We start from the raw sequence: 16,763 nt of genomic DNA, 5'->3' as shown, positions 1-16,763 counted from the left end.
AACACTGTACATAGAGCCAGAAGCCACAGCATTGAGAAGAAAAGAAGATCAACAGCTGCATGAAGAACTGGTAAAGTCACTCGACCGACTGGAACAACAGTTGAAACATACTGAGGAGATATCAAGGCCATACTGGCCCAAGTGATAGGGAAAAGTAAGGCGACTGAAATACTGTCAGAAGCAGGACTGAAGAATGCGATGGATTCAGAAAGAGACAACAACCCAGCCTTTGGAGCCTTCAGAAATCGCGTGTGGGATGCAATATGTGACATGTATCCCACCAAAATGGACCCAGGTAAACTAGAAGCCACAACAATGGGCGAAGAAGAAAATGCATTAAAGTTCATCCAGAACTTCCAGACCAAGTGGCTAGAAGAGAGGGGTACAGCCTGGAACCTGAATGAGACAAACCAAGGCTTGTTCAAAATGATGCTAAAAAGATGCATGCCAGCAGCAGTACAAGAAGTACTAGAAAATGTGGTCGGCCTGAATACCCTACCCTGGGAAACATTCCAAGCTCATCTCGTACATCACATAGAACAACACAGGAAAAAGAAGAGAGAAGCTAAAGATGCAACTGAAGCTAATGAGACAACTATACAAAACTCAACTGGGAGAGCTCACCAAAGCCCGAAGAGAAAAAGAAAAAACAGGAAAGGTACAAGCTTCACTGCAAGCCCCAACGATTGAAGCAGCAGTAATGGTACCTGCTACATCAAATGTAACCCAGATGACACCGACCCAAGCACCCCAAGTAATGACACAGACATATGTGCAACAGCCTATGCTGCCTCCAGCACAAATACCCCCAAGTGAGCAACAACAAATGCTATCGCAAGCAGCTATGCCCCCAATACATGTCCACCTCGGCACTCAACAGGGGGCACCACAAAACCGCCCTATGAGGGGACCAGGCCAGAGACAAGGACAACGACGATGGCAAAGATGGCCCCAAGGCCCAGGGCCAAGACAGTTCGGGAATCCCCAGGCTGGTGGAAACAACCCACGAGCACAGGCACTTGAATGTTGGGGGTGTGCCGGAAAAGGACACACTAGAAGAAACTGTCATATCAATCCATGGGAAAGCCAACCAGGACAGCCAGAACACAGAGGTCAGCAAGGGACACCATCAGGTCCCAACCAATGGTCAGGACAAGCAGGACCCTGGACAGGGCCTGCAGCGAATTGGAGTTGAGGATGCCCAGAGAAGCCGGAGGGGGAGAACATGCAGTACGTCACCACACTGCATCCAAGGCAGGAACCAACAACGATGGTGTCTATTAACGGCATGAAATCAGTTCCCTTTATGATAGACACTGGTGCCACTTTCTCGTGTATAGGACAGGAAGGCTCCCCCTCTCACGCAACTCGATAAAAAGCACTGGCTTCTCAGGGACAACACAGATATTGAAATTCACTGAGCCTCAGACCTTAACAGTTGAAGACACCACGATAGTGGCACCCCACTCACCCCAATCCCCAGTGAACTTACTGGGAAGAGATCTACTGTGCAGACTGGCAGCAAAAATACACTGCAGCCCAACAGGAGTCTGGGTAACTTTCCCAGATGAAACGTTGGCAGGTCAACACTTACTAACAGAAATAAACAAGAAGAGGACACAGGATACAGTGTATTGGCTGGAATACATCACCCCTAACACATCTGGACTAAACCAGAACTACATGAAATGGAAAATGTGGATACAGGCCATGCGGCCAGACTGCAAGGAACCGAAGAGCCCCTTGCATTGTACCCTATACTATGACTATGACAGCGAGAATGAAGAGTATGGACAACTGTGGAATGGATTGATGGAGACGAAACAGTTCAAGATAACGACAACAGACGTGATAATATGCCCACAAGGAGTGGCCGCCATGGTAATCCTAAAGGATGAGCTAGAGGCATGGCATCACATTCCAAACGCGGTCCCACATATCTCTCTAATGGTAGCAGAAGGATTTGAATCAAAAGATTTAGGACCAATGATTAGGGATGCAACGCAGGTCAGAGAATGGAAACCGACGCATAATTCCTACATACACATCTCGCCAGACAGCAAGTACACATGAATCTCAGAAAAGGCAGTAGATAGTGTGGTAGCTACACACATGGATAGAGAGGCACATGCCGTTGTCATCGCATACACTAACACTCAGGACAGAGAATGGAGCCAATGAAGATGAATCACTGCTAGAAAGCGTGCCAGATATCTTGTGGACAAAACATCAGACTGATGTAGGATTAGTTAAATCAGCAGGTCAAGTCCAAATTCAGGTTAAACCCAATGTTAGGTTACCTTACCAAAGGCAATACCCAATGTCAGTACAGGCAAGAGAGGGAATTAGACCCACAATTCAAGGGTTACTTGAAGCAGGCGTCCTAATTCCAACTAATAGCTCTTGCAACACCCCCATATTTCCTGTCAAGAAGCCCAACTCTGACAAATGGAGACTTGTGCATGACCTACGGACGGTCAATAGAGTAATACAAGCAGAGACGCCTGTAGTGCCTGATCCGCACACTCTCCTGTCAAATATCCCAGAAGACTCAAAGTGGTACACAGTAATAGATTTATGTTCAGCCTTTTTTAGTGTGCCCTTACATCCAAATTCAAGACATCTGTTTGCATTCACATACAAAGGTAAACAGTACACGTATACAAGGCTCCCACAAGGGTATTGTGAAAGCCCGTCGATCTTCAACCGTGTGTTGGCAGAAGACTTGGCCTCGATTGACATTTCTAGCATTTTAATTCAGTTTGTTGACGATTTATTGATATGTAGCCCAACCAGAGAGCAGTGCAGGAAGGACTCACTGGCAGTGCTTAACATGCTCGCAGAAAATGGCCATAAAGTCAGCCGAGAGAAATTGCAGTTTTGTAAAGGGAAAGTTGAATACCTTGGTAGGGTGTTACAAGGAACAGATAGGTCTCCCACCCCAGCTCATGTGGAAGCGGTACGCACCGCCCCAAAACCTCAAACAGTAAAACAAATGCTTTCTTTTCTAGGCATAGTGGGTGCGTTGAAAACAGCTCCTCTGCGTGCACTGATACATGCAGCTGATCAGAGAAATGAAAAAGCATCCCTTACTTGGACCACAGAGGCCCTCGCAGCATTTGAGCTGCTAAAAGGTGATCTGTGTTCTGCACCAGCTTTGGCTGGACCAAACTATAGCAAACCATTCCACCTATATGTCTCAGAAAAACACGGTTTTGCAACTGCGGTTTTAACTCAACAACAGGGCCAGGGGAAGCAGCCGATTGCCTATTTCAGCACATCACTTGATAACATTGAAAAGGGAATGCCTCCTTGTTACAGAGGGTTAGCAGCGGCCGCTTTTGCTTATCAAAAGGCATCCACAATTACTATGGGCCACCCAACAACCCTGTATATGACCCATGCACTGCATGCCCTCTTGACTAGCCCAGCATTCGTAATTACCCATGCACGAAAAACGGGGTATGACGTAATTCTTTCAGGAGCTGAATTGACAATCCAGAGGTGTCGTACGGTAAATCCGGCGGACAGAATGTTGACCCCTTTAGAAGGAGAGCCACATGACTATCATGCTGTCTCCAGTGCACATTTAAAAGCACGACAAGATCTCGAGAATCAGCCACTGCCACATTCAACCCTAACTTATTTTGTCGACGGATTGTGTTTTAGGGGAATGGAAGGGAACGTAGCCGGTTATGCGATCGTGGCCCCCAGCCGTGACCTCTCATCCTTTGAAACCGTCCAAGCCCTGCCTGTGAGTCAGCCCTGTTCGGCCCAATTAGCGGAACTAAAAGCATTGACAGCAGCATGTATATTGGCCAGTGGACAAACGTGCACAATTTACACTGACTCAGCATATGCCTATGGAGTATGTCACTTATACGGAAAAATCTGGGCCCAGCGCGGGTTTCATAGGGCAGATGGCTCACCGGTCACGCATGGTCAGGCCATTTCAGAACTACTACATGCCATCACATTTTCAGCTAAACTAGCTATCGTGAAGTGTGCCGCACACAAAATGGATGGCACATTCGTGTCTAAGGGTAATGCGGCAGCTGATGAAGCCGCTAAAAAGGTGGCATCACAGCGGATAGATATCCTAGCAGTTACTGTCCCACTCGACACTCCTCCACCAGAGACCAACTTAGCATCCTTAGCTGCCTCACAGAATGCAGCATCAGTCCATGAGACTACACGTTGGGAGGAAATGGGAGCATGCAGGCACAGGCAAACTGGCCTGTGGCGAGGGCCACATGGACACTTTGTAGCCCCCATATCACTTTTGACTACCCTAATCAATACTGCGCATGGTTTGGACCATTGAGCGAGGGGGGAGGTAGTGAAAAGGCTTAAAAGAACATGGTGGTCACCATTTTTAGGCCCAACAATCGATCACGTATTAACTAGCTGAGAAATATGCGCCACACGTAATATCAGGAAAAACTTCACCGCTCCAATAGGGCACATCCCACAGCCAGACGGTCCATTCCGACATTTAGTGATTGATTTCATTGACATGATCGAAAGGAAAGAAAGGAAAAGATACGTTTTGGTGGTAGTAGACAGGTTCAGTAGGTGGGTAGAAGCCCACCCGACAGCACATGCTGAAATGGTAGTGAAATTTCTTTGCAGAGAAGTGATACCCTGATTTGGAATTCCTGATAAGATCAGTTCGGATAATGGTATGCATTTCTTAAACAAAGTTGCCAGCAAAGTGACACAGGCCTTGTGGATAAAGCACAGGTTTGGATGTGCATATCATCTGCAGTCGCAGGGGATGGTGGAAAGCGCTAATGGGACGGTAAAGGCAAAATTGGCTAAAATCTGCGCAGAGACCAAAATGACATGGGTACAAGCACTACCATTGGCATTGATGAGCATGCACCTGCAGACAAATCGCATCACACATTTAACACCACACGAAATGCTTACGGGTCGACCCATGCCGGTGCCATACTTGAGAGGCCCCTACAAAGGGCCCCCACTCGAACAATTAGAAGAAGAACTGGCCAGTTATCTAAAACATCTAACCCAAATACACAGAACTATGTTTCGACAGGTAAAAGGGGCAACAGAAGCGAGAGCAATAGAACTACCCAACGAACTACGAAAAGTAGGACCAGGGGACTGGGTGTACATCAGAGCCTTCGACAGAGCCTTCGACGTAAGAAGGACAGGACCATACAAGGTAACACTAGCCACACCAACAGCCATAAAGGTAGAAGGTAAGGCTGGATGGTACCACCTCAATCATTGCACACGTGCACGAGACCCAACTGCACCCTCGGCCCCAGAATTACCCACCAGGCAGTTGCAAGATCCAGCACCTGAGACACCTGAGACATCTGAGACACCTGAGACACAGGAAAACGAAGACTCACCAGCGGAGAACCCACCACCGGAGGAAAGACAGCCTGACGAGACACAAGAAGGAAGGGCACCACCTTCAGAGGAGCAATCTGATCAGTGTCCCGCCCCACTAGAGGTGCTACCTGAAACATCAGTAGAAAGAGCCCCGGGCGACGACAGGCTGGGGCAGCCCGAGGAAGGAACCTCCCAGACAGCGATCAGCCCACATCAGGAGATTCGCTGGAGGGTAGGAGTAGAACAGGTACTAGATGAACTAAGACGCGAGGTGGAACAGATTCCTGAACCACCCCAGGCAGCAAGAACTCAAGAACTGGCCGACAGTCCAATATCACCGGAGGCTGAGATACCGTCCACCATTAACAGGGCAGAGTGGGAACAGATACTTGCTGAGTGGGACAGCATAGATCAAGGGGTAGAAAATATAGTGCCTGAAGATATAAGGGGTGGGCCAGCATCTAGAACAAGAGCAAAAACTTGACAACAGGAACGCAGCAACAGACAGGAACCCGAGAGCAATGAAAATGGAAAAGCAATGAAAGCGATGAGAGCAATGAAAACCCTGAAAATGGCCCCAAGAGATACCAGAGAGCAACTGAAAATGACCCCAAGAGACACTAGAAGAGTAAACCCGACATCTGCAATATTAATAACAATAGCAATTGCAGCCATACTCATAATAACAGCAGGACTATTGAGGACAATAAAACGAACAAAGGTCCAGATGGACTGTACTCAAATATGGAGGATAAAAGCTGGAGGCACGAAAGGCCGTAAGGTGAAATTATACACCCACAACATAACCAGCAGGAGCCGGAAAGAAAAGAACCCAGAAGGTATACAACAAACACGGGTACAACATGAAACAAAGCAAACAATACTGGACCACATAGAAGAAGTCAACCAAGGAACAGAAAATCTGTACCTGAAATGGCTAATGTTTACTGCCAAAGAAACCGTGAAGACAGACTGTAATGTGCTCAGAGGAACTTACCTGCTAGGGTAGTTCCAATTCCAGGAAATTTATCAATGTGTCAGCATGCACATACCAAGGATGTGTCCCGTTCTGTCTAAATCGTTTCTTCGACCCAACCGTTCCATCAGTGAAAAGACCAATAAGTAAGCCTGGAGAAAATCCAATAAGATATGGCTACAAACATTTGTACGAAGAAAGCTGCGAAAGCATAGCCTCCCTAGTAACAAGACCGGCAGTTCCCAAGCCACCTGGAAACATAAAAATAGCACACAACCTATGGTTCCCCCATTGTTACAGAGGATATGGACATAAAATGGTGGGAAAAGTACAAAACTGTGAAGAAGTGTGGGAAGCCAACAAAGATGCACAAGTGCAAGCTGTGGGGGAAATGGAAAAATAGTGAAGCATACTTGGACAATCTCTGACGTGGTGAAGAAGGGAACACTGCCAATAGCAGATGTATTCTGGTACTGCAGACGGGGGAAGTCATCACGGCAAAGACTCCCAGAGCAGTGGGGAGGAATCTGTGCCCCAGTAATCCTGATTGGGGCCCTAAGGGTTCTTCCCATAGGACAAATAGAGAATCCTGTGCCGACTCCTGTGCCAAGAAGACGGAAAAGATTCAGCTATGCAGAGGATAAATCTGTCTATGTTGACTGGGGGGAATCCCGGTAGGCATCCCAGACGAGTACAGAGCACAGGGACAACTCGCCGTGGACAACCTCATAGTGTTTTTTCCATGGTTGCAATTAAAGAAGAACGTGGAATGGATCAACTACATATGGTATAATCAACAGCGATTTGTAAACGCCACTATCCTAGCTTTTCAAGGAATCGAGCGACAATTGCATGCAGTATCTGTAATGGCATTACAAAACAGACTTGCCATCGATACAATGAAAGGGGAAGGAGGTAACCTCACCGTTGCCCTCAAAGCATTGGAAGATCTGCGCATTGAGCATGTACGAAACACCCACAAACCAGATGTAACCGGAGGAACTTGGTGGTACTGGTTGTTTTCAGGAAGTTGGAGAGCTATTCTAACACGAATGGGGACAGTGCTAGCAACATTGTTAATATTAATGCTGATTACTTGCTGTGTGATACCTTTGATTTGTAAAATGATTTCCAATGCCACACAATCTATATTTGGACAGAATCTGCAGATTGTAGAAAGCAATGAACCAGAGTACATGGAAATGAAAACCTTCGGGGTATATGACATCCCTAGAAAGGCACAGGTTTGCCCAGACAATATAAGATTCCTATAAATAAAATGCAAATATGGTATGTTATGTTAAGCTGAAACAAAAATAAATAAAATAAAGTGTAGGAAAATAAAAATTACATAAAACAAAAAAAAAATTAAAATATATATAAAAACACCTCAAGTTAGAAATCAAGTAGTACACATTGTGTAGAAATACTTATAATCTAGAAACAAGAATGGTGTTATGTGTTGTTTGTCCCCATGTTCTCTGTGTCCTATAATTAACAGGGAATGTGTGGAGAGAAAATGACGAATATGGGACAAGGAAAGGACATCCTGATGGATGAACTTGGAGAGTGGAGTTTGACCCACTGGGAAAACCCAATTTCCCGACAGGCAGACTACATCACCATGGACAGAAAGTGGGTAGCTGCATGGGAGAAACAGGTGTATGGGCCCTTGAACAAGGAAGGTGTCCAGATCTGGGTGACATACATGAAATATCACCTGATGCGAGAGATATCGTATGGACTCAAGGTGGGAGGACTAGAATGGCTTTCCTTGAACACACCCATGTGGAAGAACATGGAGATCATCACGATTTGTGCAGGGACTGATAGACTGTGGGCTAACCTACCTGTGAAGGTAGAACAACTCTTGGAGGCCTTGCCATGCACAAGGACAGGAATGCAAACTAGGGAACGGAGTGAAGTGCTGGTAACCTCTCCCCTGTTCCCCACCAAGCCTCTCTACATGGTGCAAAGCCACAAGGGGCAGAAGTACACCATGCTAAGGGGCGACAGAGGACAACGAAATGAACCTACACACAACGAGTGATAAATAACCTTCACTATAACATATATAATGTGTAGAGCACGTCAAGCCACAAGGGGCAGAAGTACACCGTTCTAAGGGGCGACAAAGGACAACGAAATGAACCTACACACAACGAGTGATAAATAACCTTCACTATAACATATATAATATGTAGAGCATGTCAGTAATCTATAATAAATGTAACCTATCAGTAATCTATAATCAATATAACATGTAATGCATATAACATGTCAGGATGTATATATTTGTGTATAGAGTCCAGGTGATGAATACACTGTCGAGCACAAAACGCTGGCAAGGTGAGAATTTTTCCCTATCGATTGGCAAGTATGAGAGGGTTTTTTCGCTCACCTCTGGACCAAGGCTTTAAACATGAATGATGCATGTATACTGTGTTAGCATAAAATGTGACATGTTTACCTTCGCCACCCACCACTTTTTTAATAAAATAATGCAAAATACACCACAGACTAGGGGAAAGGTGAGAGGGGGAGAAGAAGCATACATCAAGAGTCAAATGTTATACTGTGCACAGGCCATTAGACGCGAGCAGGTCCTAGGCGTAGCCCATTAAAGGTAGGAAATAATTAACCACACCTATAGGCTAAGGACACACAGAAACCAACACACACACAGTAAGGCAGAAAGGACACATGTGCACACAATGTTAAGGCCCAAAACTGAGCATATGTTTTAATAAGAACATGCAAAATCAAAAAGAGTCACTTCTTAATATAAAATGGTTTGACAGCATAACGAGGAGGATATTGAGTCTTTTTGTTAACACGCCATGAAGCTTGAGTTGAGACTTCGACCCCCTTAACAGCAGATGTGTCACTGGGCTGAACACGACTCTCCATTTCCTGGATATAATGAGTAATGACCTCAGTGAGAAGATCAGCAGTTGGTGATGGTGTAGAAAGGTTGGTTTCATCCAAAAGTTGTGTGACCCAAGCAGAGATTGAAGCTAGAACACATCACAAGTCCATACAGCCTCAGTAAGCATGTACAGCCTCTGGCCACTGGGTTAATAAGTAAACTAATGGCTACTGCACACCGTATCCAAGGATACAGAACAATAGAAGAAATCATATAAAGGAAAAGAGATGTTGGTAGGCACCAAGTTTCCAAAGTACAAGAAATCCATACATACCCATGAAAAAAGTGTGTTGTGTTGAGTTGTGTTGAAGAAGACCTCAGAAAGGAGAATAAAGTCTAAAAGCACATAAAACCAATTTATAAGCTCCATGGCCTGATGACGTAGGTGGTAGGCTTAAGAACTATAGGAATGGGGCCCCTCGGTTAGAAGATAATGGGAATTTAGATGGCCTAATGCATAGGTAAAACATTGACCATTTGGAAATAATGGTAATTTTCTGTAAGTGAGCGAAACTGAGTACGTGAGCTGTATTATGATTGGATAACGAGGGAGGGTATGGCAAAAGGGGGGGCATGTCAGAACTGTATATAAGCTTACTGTGATCAGCAGTGCTTCGGTGCAAGTATCGTCTACTGGACAAACTTGTATCCCTTGTACCAGCTGGTTGATTGCTGTCTATATGACTGTCAATAAACCTACCTCAACTGAATCCAGTCTTCATGAGTTTGGCTGATCATTTCTTCTTTGAATTTTAACTTAGAATTATTGTTTAAACTTATAGTCAGATTGCAGGAGCTAGCCTGGGCCAATGTAGGTTGGAGTCGATTTTCTCCTACAGAGAACGCCATCATCCCAATCCCTACCTGTCTCCATACAATATTTGCACTGCATGGACTTAAGGGTCTGATGAAAACGTTCCAACGCGCCTTGACTCTCAGGGTGATACGTGCTTGAAACGCGGTGAGTTATTGCAAGAGACTTCATTATCTGTGTGAAGAGTTTTGAGAGAAAATTGGTACTCTGATCTGTCTGTATAATCTTAGGGAGCCCAAAAGTGGAGAAAAATTTAATCAGTGCCTTAATAACGACTGGAGCTGTGATTTTCCGTAACGGAAAATCCTCTGGAAACCGTGTAGCCACACACATAATTGTAAGCAAGAACTGGCTACCTGATTTTGTTTTAGGGATAGGACCAACACAATCCACCATCACATGTTCAAACGGCTCTCCCACCACCGGAATTGGGAAGAGCGGAGCAGGCGGAATCACCTGGTTAGGCTTCCCTACAAACTGACAAGTATGACAGGTTCAGCAGTACCGAGCAACATCTTTTTTCAAACCTGGCCAAAAGAAGTGCTTGAGTATTCTGGTATAGGTTTTTCTAACGCCAAGATGTCCAGCCAGTGGATGGTCATGGGCTAAACGCAGGACCTGCTGATGATATGGTAACAGAACAACAATTTGATACACACTATTTGAATGCAAGTCTTGATCTGAGTCCGAACACCTTTTATGCATCAACAAATCATTGTCAACAAAGTAAGTGACTTTCCTATCTGCTGCAAGATCCGGAGAAAGAAAAGAGGCATAACACGTGGCGAGCGAGTTATCCTCCTTTTGAGTGACAATAATCTGTGCTCTGGAGATTGACATCTTGGGGGTAGCGAGGTCTGCCACACCTAAACCTTCTGCTTTTGGGTTATGACACTTTTTACAAGAAACATCCATTTCTAATGAGGCATCATAACTCAAAAGTGGAGCTAAGAACGAGTCGGACAAATTAACCCCCTCAATGCTTTTCCGCGACTGAGCGCGACTCAACGCACATGCAGGAAATACGTTCAGATAAGTGTCAGACATCTCTTCAGGTTGACAGCTCAATTCAGGTTTATCAATCACCTCCAATACTGGCATTACTTCACCCCCAGCGAGATCGTTCCCCAAGATAAAGTCCACGCCTTTTACGGGAAGTAAAGGTCGCACCGCAACTCTCACAAATCCGGTAAACAAATCACAACATAAGTGCATACGATGTAACGGTGCTTTAACAGAACCCATCTCAATGCTTTGAACAATTATGCTAGAGCCACCGAAAGTTTCCTCAGAGAAAGGCAATACATCGGTTAAAATAAATGACTGCAGCGCACCCGTATCTCTGAGTATTTTTATTTCTTGTTGATCATCTGGATTTCCAGTTAAGGAAATTAACCCTTTCAAAATAAAAGGTCGATAACTATCATCGATAGCTTCGTCAACGTGCACAGAAACTACACTTTTAGGTTGAGTTTGCTGTTTTCGTTTCAGCGCTAAACAATCAGCTATAACATGTCCTTGCTTGTGACAATAAAAGCAATCACGAAACTCTTTAGGCTGAGAAGAATTAGCTAACTAAAGCTAACTTAGCTCTTTAACTAAAAGAACACTAAACAGGACAAAGACATAACCAGACGAAGACAACAGGATTCTGTGCTGCACAAGGCAACGCGGCTCAACTAAATACTAATGATAATCATGACACATGAGGGACAGGTGTGCAGAGGCGGGGAGGAAAAGACAAGGGCGGGGCAGACACGTGAACAAAGAACATAAACAAAAAGGCACATGGCCAAAGTCCGGGCAGAGTCCTGACACAGGGAGCTCCCAATTATACTGTAAACACCTTCTCTGTGTCTGTATCAGCTAAAACACCACACAGACCTGCAGCAAGGAAAAACAACAATCAAGCTACAATAACAATGACAACGTCAATACGTCAATTTATTTTTTAGTGTATCTGAAGCACATATCAGGTCAACATGACAAGTGTGTATTTAAATACAATTCATATTAATTTCTAAATGCAAAATCTTATTTACTTTCTAGCAGTCTGTTGTTCACAGAATATGCCTAGCAAATAAATTACACAATTAAAATAAAACAATTTATCTTCATAGTTTTATTTGCAGTAATCTTATACCTGACACAGAGAGCATTTATTTCCAAAACACCAAAATGTTTTTTTTACAAATTACATTAGAATTTTCCTGAAGCTAAGCATTTCTTTTTCTGCAGATAGAAAACGATAAATCCAGATGTGATATAAATAAAACAGCCGTGGTGTCTTAGTATAGTGACAAATGACAGTTAATTTTATGAGTCTTTAAAACATTACATTTGTGTTTAACTGAAAGTATAACTCATTATTGAAAGCATAGAAATCATTATTTAATGTCTGTAATAGGTTTTAAGCCTAAAATATTTTAGAACATCTTTGCAGCATGACATTTTTTAAAGAATGCCCATATTTTGCCACTTCATTGTAAAAGCAAATTTAAAGAATAAAAAAAATATTATTTTGGTACTTAAGGCTGGTTATGAGACTAGTCAAGGTCTTGAAAGCAGTAAAGTCTAAGTTACATAAAGCGAGTAACAATGAGATAAAGAAATGGCTAGAGTCCTGAAAATCTCTGGAAAATTCTTGGTACAGTAACAAAGTTATTACTAAAAACCTCACTATAGTTACTGACCTGTGAAAGAGAAGCATGGATGAAGATCACACCAGAGCAGAGTGAGAACCTAGTGATGTCCTGCAGATTCAAAGCAAGGGCCTCAACACTTCCTACTACTCTTTGATGGCTGTAAAAAATGTTAGCTTTTGTTTGACAATGGTTTTTTTTGAAAAAAAAAAAAAAAATTCAATAAAACTGTGTTTCTAAAACACTGCTCACAATGTTTTCACAAATGCTCAGTTAGACAAAAATGAGTTAAATTTTAAATGCTATAGAGTTCATTCATTATGGATATGTTTTCTCTCTTTTTTCTTTCTATTATTTTCTTTTCTTAATAATCCTACTCACTTTGAATATAAACTGTAAATGTCTCTGTTGGATACTGTTTTTCAGTTCCATCTACAAACCTTTTGAACGTCCCAGCATCTTGGGGTTGAAGATCTTGTACAGTTACTCCAACTTTATCACTATCTTCTTTTAACCGTCCAGTGAACTGGGATACCCGATGTGAGTAAGCTTTACTTTTAGAGTATTCAGAAATCACAGTCTTCTCATTGAAGACCCACTTTACGCTTGACACTGAGTCTTTAGGATGTTTCACCATTAGATCCAGTGAGCTTCCAGTAGCTCTGTACACCACAGTGTTTGTATCAGCTAAAACAACACACACACCTGCAGCAGAGGAAAGTATAACATATCAGGATTCATGTAAAAATGTTTGTCTATTGGTGTGATGTAAAATCCCTTATTTAATCTACTGTTACAAAGTGTCAGATACCCGGAATTAAACAGACCAAAATGCAGGATAGAAAAAAACACGGTTTATTAAATAAAACAAACAAAACCAAACACAGACCAAACAAAAGACAACATCGTGGGTGTTTTTCAGACATACCTGTGGTCACCAACACGCCTCTTTATAGACTCTCGGTCATGTAGCTGTATAAGATGTCGAGTTTCGGCGTGCGGACAGAGTCTGTGCCAAAGTTAGTGTGGTAATAATATGTATCAGAGCATGTAGCGCATTGAGAGGTAATATATAAGCTAAATAGGAGTTAGGAAAAAAGTTTCCTGTTAAATTTCAGCATGGTTATATGTACCAGAGCGCATAGCGCATAGCACTCTGAGAGGTAATAAAACAACTAGAACCTTGAAAAGAAGAATTTCGATTAAGTTTCAGACTGATATCCTGTATCAGAGTGCATGGCACTACGAGAGGTCATTATTTGTTGAGTAAGGAGTGAACACGTCTATGCTCATCTCTGGCTGTTCTGTGCGTAACGGTAGAGGTTCAGTGCAACGATTCGGGGAGCATAGACTCCGTGGCTCAAGCCTGCTTTAGGCATTCACCATCATCACAAGCATTTCACCTTCACTTATTATTGTTTGGGTCATAAATAATATGTATATATATATATATATATATATATATATATATATATATATATATATATATATACACACAGTCACAATCCAACCCCCTGCACTTTCCCCTTTATATTTATACCGTTTTAAATCCCGTCATCACTCTCTATCCAGCCACACGCTTTTGAGGAGGCAGGAGGAGAAATTCTACAAATGATTCTTTATTATTATCTTATCTTAAAAGGGAAGATTAACAAACTGCATGGAATATTGTGATGTCTATACTATTCTTTTATACATTTTAGTTATATTATCACTGGACTGACAAGGCTGACAAACTAGCATGTAGGTTTGAGAATATAATATAATGTGCCTGAAATATTTGAGCGTGAAAAGTCAGAGGTCCTCATAAACTAGAAGGCATGAACTGTGCTAATCCCCAAAACAAAGCTGCATTTTGAATTTTTTTTGTGATTATGCAGTAATGCAAAGGAAACAGTGAAAACATTACAGCACATTTTCATTTGTAATCTTTTTTACATATCAGTTGTCTAATGTTAACTTGGTTTGTATTGTTTATGCTGCTCTCCGCAGAGTGCATGAGAGTACTGGTCAAAAAGCAAAGAAAAAAAAACATTGGACATTTTCTATTTATTCCAGTGATATTTGTAAAAATAAATATATAAATATATAAAACAAATATTTATCCTTGGTTGGAAATGCTTCCTGTATCCAGGTCCTATATTCAGACGCTCAATAGGTCCAGTTGGTAATCTATCCCTTTGTCATAAACAAGCACAGACATTTCAGGCCTGAGAGCCTTCCATGATGTGAACAGACTAAATACATTTCTGCACATTCATGCAGTTCCTCAAAGTTCCTCGAAGTTCCTCATAGTCCCTAAATAGACTAAATTTTTATGCAATCTCAACACAGTGCAGAAATAGAACAAGAAAGTAGACCATCAGGTAGGTCCTAAGGATTGTGTGCATTTTCTAGAACATCTTTAGCTTAAGTTACAAAGAAAAAGAACAAAGAAACCCATTTAGTGTGAATGTTTATAAGACCTAAATTTGCTTTGTTTGATAAGATATTTATCCATATTTATCTCACTACATACCCTGAAGAACACCAAACAGCAGCACTGCAGAGAAGGAAACACAATATCCATTAAAGTCCTGCATTGCTGTTACTTTACAACTCTTCTGTCGTGCTGTAGCTCTACTGAGACCGTTGATTCAACACTAGCCAAAGACAGCAACAGCACTTCCTTACTTACCACATATCTGAGGTTATAAATGTTTGCTGTTGGTGGCTCACAAAGAAAAAGCTACTCAGAATGCTGTATGTAAAATATTTTTATTTTATATATTTAAGGAACATCTGAATTCAGTTTATCAGTGTATTAAAAATGCTGCATGCATCAGTACTTGTTAGAAGAACTTTCAGGTTAAAACTGAATACAGATACAGGTTATGGATATTTTGATCACTAAACATACCCAAATACAGACACAGGTATTGTGTTGCTAGAAGATGGAACAATGTAAAAAGATGTGAAGTGTGTAAATGTATAATGTTATAATTATTCTAACAGTTTGATTTGCAATTGTAATAAAAAGCAGCATCCCATAATATATAAATATCACATTACAAGGTGTTACTACTGCATTAGTAGTGTGTGATGAAACAGGATGCTCACTATAGTCTCCAGGTAGAATATTGAGAAGATTAATAGAGATTTGTTCTCAGGATATTCTCTGAAGGACATGGAGACACAGCTGGACTGTTCCACAAAAGTGCAATTATAATAACAGTTAAATATACTGTGGTCCTGAGATGAATATAAATGCAAATAATCCATACAAAAATGACAGAAATGAAGAATATTTAAGCAGAGACATGTTTTATTACTTCAGTAAATTGGAAAGTTGTGAAGCATTTACTCCTCAATTACAGTAACAGCATTCTGACTGTTATGATGACATGTAAAATAAATAAATAAATAAATAAATAAATAAAAATTCAGCTAATACTATATCTTTATATATATATATATATATATATATATATATATATATATATATATATATATATATATATATATATATATATATATATATATAACGGGATGTTTACTATCGTCTCCAGGTAGAATATTGAATATTGAGAAGGTTAAATATTTAAGCAGAAACATGTTTTGTTACTTCAGTAAATTGTAAAGTTGTTAAGCATTTACTCCTCAATTACAGCAACAGCATTCTGACTGTTATGATGACCTGTACAATAAAAAGTAATAATAAATAAATAAAAATTCAGCTAATACTAATCAAGATAGATAGATAGATAGATAGATAGATAGATAGATAGATAGATAGATAGATAGATAGAATGTTTTTTCTTACCTTGAGCTGTATAGCATTTTACAGCCAGAATGATGGTCACCAGCACATATGGAGAGGCCGCTACAAGACTACAGATCAGTTTGAGGACTGGCAGTGAAACTTCTCCATGTTAGACAACACACACACACACACACACACACACACACACACACACACACACACACACACACACACACACAAACACTACTCTATGCCATTTTTGAACTTGTGTGGTTAAAGTTTAGTTTGAGACTACA

General features: G+C 41.7%; 1 protein-coding gene across 3 annotated transcripts in view; it reads right to left on the bottom strand.

The window, feature by feature from the left end:
* Positions 1-15,365, bottom strand: part of LOC132848014 (uncharacterized) — an 82,311-nt gene extending 66,946 nt beyond the window's left edge. For all 3 annotated transcript variants that reach the window (XM_060873521.1, XM_060873519.1, XM_060873524.1), the window contains exons 1-2: positions 15,244-15,365; positions 13,107-13,430 (exon numbers count right to left, since the gene is read on the bottom strand). In XM_060873521.1, coding sequence (XP_060729504.1) covers positions 13,107-13,430; positions 15,244-15,307 — 388 coding nt within the window. In that variant the 5' untranslated portion in view covers positions 15,308-15,365. The remainder of the gene's footprint in view (positions 1-13,106; positions 13,431-15,243) is intronic.
* Between the last annotated feature and the right edge of the window lie 1,398 nt (positions 15,366-16,763).

Source organism: Tachysurus vachellii, chromosome 7, assembly GCF_030014155.1.
Source record: "Tachysurus vachellii isolate PV-2020 chromosome 7, HZAU_Pvac_v1, whole genome shotgun sequence".
Taxonomy (NCBI): domain Eukaryota; kingdom Metazoa; phylum Chordata; class Actinopteri; order Siluriformes; family Bagridae; genus Tachysurus; species Tachysurus vachellii.
The sequence above is the reverse complement of the archived record's forward strand: the minus strand, read 5'-3'. Positions and strand labels throughout refer to the sequence as shown.